Source organism: Larus michahellis, chromosome 9, assembly GCF_964199755.1.
Source record: "Larus michahellis chromosome 9, bLarMic1.1, whole genome shotgun sequence".
In the NCBI taxonomy this organism is placed as follows: domain Eukaryota; kingdom Metazoa; phylum Chordata; class Aves; order Charadriiformes; family Laridae; genus Larus; species Larus michahellis.
In genome coordinates, this window is record NC_133904.1 from 45399327 (window position 1) to 45411684 (window position 12358).

General features: G+C 49.5%; 1 protein-coding gene across 1 annotated transcript in view; it reads left to right on the forward strand.

Moving 5' to 3' along the window:
* The window catches only part of LOC141748442 (gamma-aminobutyric acid receptor subunit gamma-4), a 37097-nt gene that overhangs the window by 16531 nt on the left and 8208 nt on the right, over positions 1 to 12358 (forward strand). Inside the window, exons 4-6 of the mRNA XM_074600502.1 lie at positions 9900 to 10120; positions 10714 to 10796; positions 12171 to 12308. Of these exons, the coding sequence (XP_074456603.1) occupies positions 9900 to 10120; positions 10714 to 10796; positions 12171 to 12308 (442 nt within the window). The remainder of the gene's footprint in view (positions 1 to 9899; positions 10121 to 10713; positions 10797 to 12170; positions 12309 to 12358) is intronic.

The following is a 12358-nucleotide window of genomic DNA, read 5'->3' on the forward strand; positions in this document are numbered from 1 at the left end:
AAAGAGAACCATAATATTCAAGACAACCATTTCCTTTCATCATCTGGCAGTGGTGGACTGACAGACCTGTCCAGAGCTTGCAGCCTTAGTTTGCATTCCTTATACCTCTGCGTAGAAAACCTGAGCCTTCCTCTTTTTCACTACTCCCCAAAGATGTCCTAAAGTCATCTGGGGGGGCTGGGGAAGGCAGAGTGGTTGAGTTTGAAGGAGGCATCTGCAGTAGGCTGAGTCTCTACAAAACAGTTGGGAGCTGGAAAAAAGCACTGGGAATACCAGCCCCCAGTTTCTGGGGAGAGTTTTGCAGCTGCCAGCTGCCAGGGAAGTAAACAGCCCAGAGCAGCAGAGCTCTGCAGGTCCTGCTTGCCCGGTGGCTGGTGTCCTGGTTTCCAAATGACCGCCACACTTGGCCTGAAGTGTGGGTGTATGCCTGGAAAGGAGAATCAGCTGGCCAGGTGTCCCTTCTGTAACTGCAGTCCAGCTTGCTTTGCCCTTTGAATACCCAACGGGAGAAATAGTTCTTTCTCTGTAACCTGATTCATTTCTCCCAGCTGCTTTCCTCAGCCTGGTGCTCCCCTGAAATCTCACTAGGGGTGGGCTGTGATTTTTGTGGTGGCTGGAAAAGAAGAACTGCAAAAGGAAAAAAGACAAAACGAAGCAGAGAGAAGGAGCTAAATCAAGGAACTGGCAGGGCAGGAAGAGAAAGCTGGCAAGCACAGCAAGGGAGCATGAGAGACGACATGAAACGGGTTTCCTTGAAAGAGTCAGTGGAGCAGAGTACAGTGTCCTCACCTCCTGCTTCATCTGGGGCCAGGAGAGAACAGCATCAGGAGTGAGGATTTCTGCAGAGGGAACAAACCCCTCCCCTTTGGTGAAAGCAGAACTTTCTCAGATTTTTTGAATGTGCTTCTTTCCTTGAGGATGAGGATTAGAAAGGGATTTGTAGAAGCAAACAGTGGTTTTCCTCCTGGCCAGCACAGACATTGCCGTTCAATGGATGGCATCCCAGGCACGTGGGTGCACTGTGCTTTCTCAGACCCGTTTTGGTGGGAGGAGGACAGAGCAGCACCAGGGCTTGGGAGGTGAGCTTCTCTCTTAGATTCCTCTCCCATGCGCAGCGCAGCTCCCATGGCTGGTGGTGAGCATCGCTTCTTCAGCGCCAGCTCTGAGCTCTGCTGGCTTCTCCATGCTGTCAGCGTGCTGCCCGTGATGCTGGTTTGACAGAGCTCAGCGCTTGTTGGAAGCGAGTGGTTCTCACAGAGGAGGGCGTATTTATAAGGCGGCTGAAGTGATTTTCCTGCTCCTTATACTCTGTCCCTAAGCTCCTGTGACTGGCCGCTGTAGGAGGCTGTTGGGACAGAGGGACACTGCCTGACATTGTTTGCCCATTCTTATTCCCTCTGGTTTTGCATGCTGCTGTGCCGTGCCATGCAATTCCTGCACTGAAAGGATGTTTCTGGCTCTGATCCACGCAGAGCTCCTACAGCTCCCGCTCTCTGCCACCCTTTCCTTCCTGTCTTGACCTCGAAGCACAGCTTCTGTAGCAACTTCTTCATCACTAAGACTGCCGTGGGAGGGATTTTGTCTGTTCTCCTTGCGTGACAGTCGGCATCCAGCTGAGATCACTAGGCACTTTTCAGTCCACAGAGAGAGGCAGTCCCTGCCCTGGAGAGCCTACGGCCTTACTAGACAAAGCCACGTCCCATGAGAAGGTGGGAAGGGGGTGGGAAATTATGTGATGCTTCAATAGTGCCGCTAGAATTGAAGCTGTTTCTGTTTGAGGAGGGGTATGTGCAGGGTGGCAATGCCTGTCTTGCTGAGGCAGGGAAGCGAAGTGGTGAGCTACAGACCAAAGAGAGTGTGGAGAGGGGCATGGAGAAGAGGAGGAGTTGGAGGAAAGAAAACTAGAGCACGGAGCAAAGGGAAAAGAGGGAAAACCCAAGAAAGCCTGGAAAGATGAAAAAAACGGCAAAGGAAGTTGGGCAACAGTTGGGCTTTTCAGTCCCTGGGCATGCAGGGAAAAGTGCTGAGACCCTTACAAAGGTCTACAGACTACTGTGGACTACTCTATCTCTCCAAAACCCTCACTCCCCCCAAATAGGGACTGGATGTAAATGAGAATCAGACCCTAAATCTCAGAGGCGGTGTTGACACCGCCTAGTCCATCTGGTGAGCCAGCCTCAGCAGTAGGCTCTACTGGGGTTTGGCAAAGCCAAGGGTGATGCCGGTGGTAGTCCATTCTGTATGAGGTGGCAGACTGGAGGCAGGGAGAGAGGCCCAGCTGGCAAGTCCTAAGCTTAGGAGGATGCTTGCTCTAATACTTCAAAACCACACAGCCACATGCCTCTGACAGTTGAAGGCATTCATGTCATTTAATGTTTGGAGGACTTTCCTGCCTTCCTTTGCTTCACCTGAGGGCCATTTCCCTGCTGTCACAACAGGATACTGCTCTGGCTCCTGCCTCTCCATCCTAGGGAGGAGGCAGTGAGGCTGCAGCGTCCAGCTCCTGAGCTGAGCAGGAGCCTGCAGGCAGCCTCCTGGGAATCCAGCCATGAGTTCTGTAAGGACAGAGAGATGGGGCAAGGAACATGTCAGAGCTGGAGGAACAGATCATGTTCCCAGGCAACACCCAGATGTCTCCATGGGGACAAGCTGACCATCCCAGACACCCCTCCCCAGGAGTCTTTAGGACAGGACACCTTGGGGGATTCGTGGGACCTCCTACCTCCTGGTATCAAGGGAGCTGCAACAGCTGCTCTCCCAGTCCTGGGCAGTATGAGACTGCCCATCCCAGTGTTTCATTTTAATCGCAGTGGGTGGCATGGGAATGGGAAGTGCAATTAAAGAAATTCCAGCTTCTCATCTGAATCTTGCCAAGCTGTCCTGGAGGAGCAATCTTGGGGAGTTAATTGTATGCGGTGAGAAGGTTTGTCTTCTAGCCCTTTCAAAGGAAATTTCTTTTTGTCTCATCAAACCTCCCATGAGCTTAAAGGACAAATAAACAAGAGCACCTGCCCGAAGTGCTAAGCATTCTCTTCCAGTTATCCTATGTGCTCCTGCCCACACCTCTTCTCTTTCCCCACCTGCTTTCTTCTTCCAGCACAAAGTTTCTTCAAGCCCAACATCATGGGGAGCATTTAAGCATTTAGCAGTAAGGTTTGATAGACAAACAAGACTTTGGACGAGCGTGGCTTTGCTCTGCAAGCGGCCTAGGCATTTTCTAGAGATCGTGGCAATGGGGCTGCATCCTTGTTTGCATGAGAAGGTGCTTACACATGACTTTCCACCCAGGTCATGTCCTGTCCTGAGACTGGTGAGAAAACAAATGAAAAGGAGGGAGTTTCTTCCCTGTAGTGTTTTGCATAGTACTTCATTGAAGTGTTCAGTATCTTCCCCATTAATTAATTCTGCCCCATCTGCATATAGCACCCCGTGCCCGCGCCTCTGCCTTTTCAGTAATAACCTCGTCAGGGACAGTGCAGACAGACTGTGCTTCTATAAACCAGAGTCTGGCTGATGTCATGTCTCGACTCAAGGACTTTCCTGTTAATCAGATGCTAAAATACACATGTCTAGGTCACGTGCCCCTGGGGCTCACAGTGAGAGGCTCCATGTGCCAGGCTACGTTCCCATGAAAAGAAGAACGGGCACCATGACAATCAGCAGCCGTCTCGGGGCTGCATGTGAGGAGATAACACCACTGAGGGACAGGAAACGGTGGTAGAAGGGAACAGCTCAGGAGAAAGGGGTTTGGGGGGAAAGAAACAGTCTGAGGTGGCTGGTTGTCATAAGTATAAAAGCCTGCCTTTTAGATGTCCTTGCTTGCACATGCAGGGGAGCAGGCATGAGCAGAGCTGTGTGGGAACGGGCAGGTAGAGATCTCAGAAGCCAGCACTTGGTTTCGAAAGCCCTGTCCAGTTCCCGTCTGCAGAAACTCCAAGGGTGAGCAAGCCATGATCGGGGAGTTTGCGATCGACAGAGCAGCATGTACAGCATGTCTTGTTTGAAGGCTCCTGGCACGAGCACAGAACATGGTGATGGTTTTTAACAGCGAGTTTGTATTATAAAAAGAAAGCTGTCTCAACTGAGATTCCCTGGGCAGAGGCGAAAGACATTCAGACAAGGACAGCGCTGCTGGTGTTGCTGCAGAAGTGAAACAGATGGGAAGTTCAGTGTGTCACCTTGAAAACACAGATCATCAGAGCTGTGTTCCTTTTGTCCTTGCTAGCTCCCCTAGTCACTCCAGCATCATGTCCAGAAGGCTCTCTGGGGTCTGAGTTGGAGAGAGGAGGACCTTGGAAACAAATGAAAGTTCTCATTCTTTTGCTCTTTGTGTTGGAGAGACAAAACTCACCCAGAACAGGGACAAGCGAGGTGTCTCACCATGCTAATCGGAGAACTGACTGAAGCCTGATGCTGCCCAACCGCTCGCTGAAGTGGTCAGTGTCAGGCGTTAGCATATGCTGTTAATATGCGTCCTCTCTGGTTGCTGCCTTTGGAGAGTGCTTGCACATGTCATGCTAGAAGCCTGTTCCTGCCCGCAAGCTGTGGGGACAAGAAGTTCTGCATCAGATTTGAAGATTATTCTAAACTAAGGTTATTTTATTCAGTTATCCGAGTGTGGAGAGCGTGTCCAGACTTTTTGCTATTATTGAGCATGTTCCCTGGGACGTGGAGCTGGCTGCTGGGAGCAGCCCAGGGTTTGTCAGAGGGGTTTGCAGGCTGGGAAGGATGTGTGGGGTGTCGTGGAGAGGAAAATGCTCACCTGGGAAGGGCTGTGGGGTGTGGAGTTGCTGAACGCAGTTCTGTCTGAAGGGGAGATGCCTGGGGTGAGCCCTGTTTTGGAGAAGAGGGAGACTGGAGGAGAGGCTTCCTGGCTTGCTACCAGCCCTTGAAAGAAATACACCCCATTCCTGGGTCTCCTCCAATAACTCCTGAGATTCTCCTGGACTGCAGCACCCCAACGGGTTTGCCTGTAATACTTGCTTTGCTTAGCTCCGGGACTGACAGCATGGACCCATCAGATTCACGTCAGCCCACCTGAAATGCTGTTCGCGCTTCCCGGGAAAGCAGCCTCCTTTATTGTACTGCAGTGAGGGATTTGCTTGGAGGTGCAGAGGGAAGGCGCCTCTATGAATAAAGACAAATATCAGAACAATAAAAGCTGAATGAGGCTGGCTAGGATATTAATCTCTCAGCCCCACTGTTACTTAGGATTTTTCCAAGCTCTCTCTCCCACAGAAGAAAATGGAGGAACCTGATTCCAGGTCTCTATCTCCTCCATTTGGAGGTTTTCTTGTTGCTGTTAAATACAAGTCAAGTTGCAAAAACCACTTTTAAATCCTTAATTTTATCCTCATTTACAAAGACATCTTCACCTCATGGCTTTGCTTCTCTCTTTGGCATTTGTCAGAAAGCTGAGCTCTTAAAGACCACAGAGAAAGCAACTCATAGATGGATACGGAGGAACAGGGGGTACCAATTCCTCTGTATCCCACTAACTGCACCCTTGAGAGGGGTCAGCTGAACTGCACACACAAACTTGCTTTGAGCCGTTTGCAAAAGGATCTTCTGGCAGTGCACAGCTGTGTATATTTGGTGTGTAACCTGAAAATACAAACTGCAAATTTCAAGTTGTGTCATGCTAACCCTGTGAGTTTAAGCTGTTAGTCTGAAATTGGGTGGCCCTAACTCTTATCTGCTCTGAACCCAGGGTGGAACTTAGTCTAGAGTAAAGTTTCTGGGGCCAAATCCGACTGGAAATGCGGGCTGATTTCCCACGTGTGTGCACACACAGACGGAGCTGAGCGACAAGGCGCAGGGAGGAGTTAGCTGGGGCCAGGCTGGATGTCCTTGCTGTATCAGGGCGTCAGGACGGGGAGCAGGGAAGTGCTCCAGGGCCGTGAAGGTCAGGGCAGTGCAGCTGGGGCTGGGATGACCCAAGGAGCCGGGCTTAGGGAAGCGCACAGTGACAACAGCGTCCAGCTCCCAGCTCTCTTGTGCTGGGGACAGGCTGATTTCTGAACCTGTTTATTTTCTTTTGTGTTGACAATTTGGGGATTTTCTTTGAAATGACTTTTCACGCGAAAATCCCATAGCTTTTAATTTAAACTACGTTTTAAAAATGAAAGGGTTTGAGAATGCAGTGAAATCTTTTTGCTGTTGTTTGTTTTTTTTTTCTTCCAAGATGAAATGTTCCTGTCAACTTCACATCCCCTTATTTCCCACAAATGCTCTTTTACAGGACAGGTTTTTTTCCACTAAATGTTTTCAGATTTTACCTTTTTCTGGAATTGCGTTTCCACCGGCATCTGTGCTGCCCACATGAGGAAAACGAGGACTGATCAGTGATGTGCGGCAGTGCCAGGTGATGACAGTGACCAAGGGCCAGCAGGGACATGCTGAAAGGCTGAGTTGGCCACGAGCCCGCACGGCTAGCAGCGGCGACGCTGCAGGGCGCTCCTCAGCATGGGATAAACTCACGTGATGGTATTTAGGGTAGGCAGTCTTCAGTGTTTGCCTTAGGTGTAGTTTGATTTATTATTTTATGACTGAAGTTTGATGTAACGTTGCGTGCATGCCAACATGTGTGTGCTACCCCATGGGTGATCCAAATGGCGCGACCTAACTCTTAAAGCGATTCCTCTTATTTCGCTAGCTCCTTCTGGTGAAAACGCTAAAAAAGCCCGTGCTTTTACAGAGAAGTTAACAACCTCCATGTGCTGCATAGCAGATGGTACAGTAATGTTGGAGGCGTATTTTACAATAACCTTTTTCCACATGGGGAAATTGAGGTATAGAGAAGTCTCTTTCCGATACTTGAGAATGTATCAGTGGCAGAGAGAAACTACAGGGACGCAGGAGTTCAAGAAACAGCTCTGCCATAAGTTTTAGGGGCTGAACTCATCCTGCCAAACTTCAGCTATTAAGCCTTGATCAGCCTGGACTCTTCTAAGGTCAGTAAGAGCGTGAGGCATTTCCAGAAGACAACCTGGACTGCTTCATATGGGGATCTCCCCCCAGAAGCGCCTACCGCAGTGACTATAGGGAGCCCATGGTCAAACACCTATTTTAATCACCTTGGTCAGATGCCTACAGCTAAGGGGGATCTGATTAATGCTCGGAGAAGGGTCTGAGCACTGTGCTGAAGCTGCTCAACGCAGAGCCGCACCTGTGCAAGGTTCCTCAGCATCAGTGCAAACAGCACCTGATAGGAACCGGTGCTAAAGTCTTCAGGAATTTTCTTGGTTTAACCCCAGCCAGCAAATAAGCCCCACACAGCCGCTCGCTCACTCCCCCCCGCAGTGGGATGGGGGAGAGAATTGGGAGGGTAGAAGCGCTCCCAAAGGCCAGAGCATTTTTGTATAAATCTTGCCTCGGATAATTCTGAATGAAAATACATTTGTAAATGCCAACATTTCCCACCTAGAGGCAAGGGAGCCAGCTCAGCTAATAAGTTCTTCCTCGTGAATAGCTGTGCTTATAATAGCCACTGAAATTAGATCAAACCACAGGACAGTGACAATAACAGCTCAGATTTTTCAGAAGAGCCGAATGACTTGTGCACTACACCTTTTGCAAAGGCTGGCTATGAATGGCGCAAGAGGAGCTCTTTAATGCTGATCCCTTCTGAAAATCTGGGCTTGACAACAAATACTAAACCCCTGGGATAGCTGACCCTCCAACTCTCCTGAAAACGTTAGCATTGGTTATCCCAGACCCGAATGCTGAACTTCACAGCAGGACATCTGACCTGAGCAGCCAGCCCAGAAGCGAGATCCCACAAGTGACTCCAGTTAGGAGATGAAACTAACAGTGGCATCTAACATGGACTTAGCATTACATTTTTAGTTGCTTTCTCCTAAACCAGAGATATTGCTGAGGAGGAGCGACGTAAGCTCATACTGGCTCAAACAGGGTTTGCAGGGGTGGGGGAGAATATGTCAAATGTTGTGTTATTTTGTCCCCAAGAGCAGGAAGGAAAAGAAAACGGTCCCAAGCAGAATAAAGTCAGCCCTTCCCATCAATGTCCTTTTCTTGGGCTGCCATTATGTTTCTTTGCCCACCTGTGGGCTCTGTTTCACTGTTTCACAACCCGATCTGTGCCTTCATCACCACATACCCTATCTCCAAGCAGTACCCAGTGTGATCCAGAGCATTCAGATGCTGGAATGGGCTCTCCCCGCCTCCTGTTTTCAGGCAGCGGACATGCTTGTACGCTTGGTTTTGTGGGCTGCTGCTATCCTAGCTCTTTGTCTCCTCATGTCTGTTTTGAATGAACTGTGGAGGCAACACCATCACTTTGAACATGCTGCGCCTGTCCCCATTTAGAGCTATGTTAGGACCTCATCCCCGTCACCTTCACTCATCCCTGTGTCTAACAAGGGTGAAGGATCAGCCCAGAGAGTGACTCGACTGTCTGATGGCAAATGCTCTTTTCTCATGATCTCATTTCCATGCAAGGGATGTTTTCGGTACCACTCACTCATCACCAGTTGGCTGACAGTGGAGTGAAGGTGAGGAAAATGAAGCGGGGAGTCGTGCGCTGCCCTGCTCTGCCTCCCCCAGGCAGGACACGCTGTCCAAGGGAGCGCGCTAAGAGCACCGCGTCTATTTTAACGGCATGGTCTGGGGAAGTCAGCTCTGAACCAGCAGCGAGGGCAGCAGAGGGAGGATGTGCTGCAGTCATAAAAATTCCACCAAAATAAATCAATAGAGGGAGGAGGAGAATGGGAGGGAGAGATGGCAAAGTCAGACATTGTTCGTCTCTGCCCAGAGGAGAGCGGGAGACAATGCCTCTGTGGACGTGGGGATTTAACAGGAGTGAAAGGGAGCAAAGTCCAAGTCAGAGAGGAGCTGTCAGGAGCAGGTGACAGTCTCTAGTAGGGGCTGGTGGAACTGGATCTGGGGGTCTGGTTCAGACAGCCACTGAGTGCCAGACATGCTCCTGCATGGCACTAATTAGCACCTTCTCAGGCATGCTGGAAAAGAGGGTAAGGAGCAAATTGGCTTGCAGCAGGAAGCAGCAGAACAGTGGGCTAATGGTGTGGACTACTGAAAGTCCAATCCAGACAGGAGCTGCCTCCTAGAAATGCTAGTTATGGGTGAACTAGGACAACCTGTCTCTCACCAAAAACAAAGGTCCTCATTAAGGTGGAAACTCTGTTTTCTGTCTGCAAAAGACTCAAGATTTTTAACTGGTTGCACCAAGAGCTGAGTCCATAGCAGCCCCTGCCCCAGCCCCAGCTTTCTTTTCTAATCTTCAGCAAGGGGTATCTACCCCGGAACCTGTAGTGTCCTGGTTTTTCATATAAACCATTTACAGTATAAGTCCTGCAGCAAGGGATGGATTCTCACTAGGTTTATGCACAACATTACTATTACTATATGTACTAATTAGTTTTATGGAGCACTGCTGGGCTGTACCCTAATAAATAACAGAAAGAGCTGTCTGCTTGCCTTCTCTAGTGAGGTGGTGAGTAGCTTTCCTTGCCTGCGCTTGAAAAGTGCAGCTGAACTTAGAACTGGATTCAGCCAACATCCACACTGCCCCTTCATGCCTGCGCTTAAAAGGACTGTCTGGGTTGAGTTGTCCATCAAGAGGAAGTTCAAGACTTCGTTCATACGGTCTTGAATTCCAGGCATAGGTCAGGCCAAACATGCTACGGCTCAGCCCACCAGTCAACACAGTCTTTGTCTCTTGCTAAGTGTGCCACGGATGTCCTGACACTGAGCTAAAGATGAGCCTAGAAAGGTGTCAGTGGTCACCAACACCTGCTCACAAACTTAAAAAGAAAATATTCTGGCTGTGACTCCAAAATGGTGGCCTGCAGATCCGAGGACAGGGTTCTGCTTTGCCCGAATCCCTCTCAGAAAGACATGTTCTTCCTTCTCTTTCACAGGAATACACCATTGATATCTTCTTTGCTCAGACATGGTATGACCGGCGTCTTCGTTTCAACAGCACCTTGAAGGCCCTCACGCTGAACACCAACATGGTGAGCCGCATCTGGATCCCAGATACCTTTTTTAGGAACTCCAAGCGGGCCGACTCCCACTGGATAACCACTCCTAATCAGCTCCTCCGTATCTGGAATGACGGAAAAGTACTCTACACGCTCAGGTACATCCAGCAGGCACCACAGCTGGCTGCTGAGGTGAGGGAACAAGGAGCTGGTCAAAGTAGAGGAGGTTTCCAGATGCTCTGGGACAGAGTAGTGGAGAAGTCTCCCAGTGCAGATGGGAGTACACATGCAGTACAGGTTGCAGAATGGGCTTCCTCTGCCTAGGACGAAGGCTTACAAAAAATCAAACTGTTTTTCCATATCATACCTAGAAAAAAGTCAAAACTACAAATGGTTTCCTAAACCAAAATCCTTTAAATGTTTGTATTGGTCAGCTATTTCATTCTGATAGTAAAGATGTGGCTTTTGTTCCCATAAATTCTCACTCTGATAAATGAATCTGAAAAGCTCCCTAAACAAAAAGGCTTTTTGAATGCGAAAATTAGATGGTTTTTCTCCCTTTGAAAATATTCAAACATATGTTTTGTTTTGCTGCTGTTTTGAAATGTTTCTGCAAACAGACTGATCTTCAACAAATTAGTGTTTCTCTCTCAAGGAAGCGAGAATCCCTCTGTCACATTCTGGTGTTGGAATCAAACCACCTTCACCAACACAATATCTCAGTCTCCCTCTCTCTCTTTTCCCCTCTCAGGCTGACAATCGAGGCTGAATGTCTGCTGCAGCTGCAGAATTTCCCAATGGACACTCACTCCTGCCCTTTGGTTTTTTCCAGTTGTGAGTATACATCTTTTAGAAATAGTTTTAGATGGCAAATAGAGAAACCCCAGGAGAGTAAAACTCTTCTGGGGAGACCATCCTCCCTTTTAGCTACATTTTTCACCTAATCTCTACAACTGTCTTCCTGGGCCATTGTCCGTCATGCCCTGAAGCATCCTCCCACTCCTGGGCTAGCAGAGGTATTCAGGGACAGATTCACAGCACCTCTGAGTTTCTCCTTAATTTGGGGGGACAGTTGGAGACGACTATTTCACTGACCTTCTGGTCACTCTGACCTACTAGACAAAATATATCCCTTCAGCTGGCAGACAAATGGCATCCATCATTCTGAGGTGGCAGCCTGGCTTTCCAGACCTCAGCCCAGAGACAGGCCCACTTTCTGCACCCAAGGCGGTCACAAAGGAGGGATACTCAGACCTCCCCTCTCAGTCCCCACGTGTCCATTCTCGTCAACAGAGTGGGCTGCTGATGTTGGCACATCTCTACGGGTGATTTTGCAGGGAGCCTTTCTTCACCAAGAGATTCCTGTCCGTATGCATTGGTTGGTTATCTGATTTAGTCATCTTAGCTCGGGTTCGCCTCTCCCGCCTCCACCCTGCCACTGAAGGGATACAGCTCACGTGGTTCTGAGGTGCTTCAGAGGGAAGCAACATGCTGAGGAGATACCATCCCCTCATTTCCCACCATCCCTCATTCTTTGCTAATTAGCGGTACATGCCATACATGCTTGATAATTAGAAACACACTTTCAGTTAGCTGCCAAGCTCTTGCTCCTTCCCTCCCCTGAGGAGCTCTCTCGTAGGTGTCAAGGTCCCTGCTTCACAGCAGGCTTGTTTCTTTGTCAAGAAAGCCAGAGCCAGGAGAAGCCATGCTCCAGCCTGCAGGAGCCAGTTCTCCTTCTCCATGGAGAATGCACCCCTTCTTTTCCATACATAGATCAGCTCCCAGGGTGAGAGGGACAGAGACAGTCAGAACAGACACAGCCATGCTACCTCCCACTTTGGCAGCTTTGTATTCCTGGTGTATTCATGCCCAGGAAGGTAGTCAGGAGGAGTGAAGAAGGTTCCCATGCTGCCCCACATGAGGGAGTCCTCTTACACCAACCCAAGTCTCATTCCCACCAATGCAGTCCTTAGAAAGCCTCCGTTTCTAGGATTTGAGGTGGCCCACGAGGGGAGATGCTGTCCCTACTCCCGTTGCATGTGGGGATGCCTAAGGAAATCTAAACACAAGGCATCAGAAATACCTGCCTGAAAGCTTCATATCTACAAAACAGATAGAGTGAGATGCCAGTGCTTTTGCAGTCAGGGTAGTGAATGAGGTGGAGGCACACAACATAACTCTCGTTGATGTCCTTGCCTCTTTTCCCAGATGGCTACCCACGTGAGGAGATTGTCTATCGCTGGAGGCGCTACTCCATTGAGGTCTCTGACCAGCGCACCTGGAGACTCTACCAGTTTGACTTCACAGGGCTGAGGAACACCTCGGAAGTTCTCAGGACTGGAGCAGGTGAGGCAAAGGGAGACAGCCCACAGAAACGCCAGTGTGTTGGAGACCTC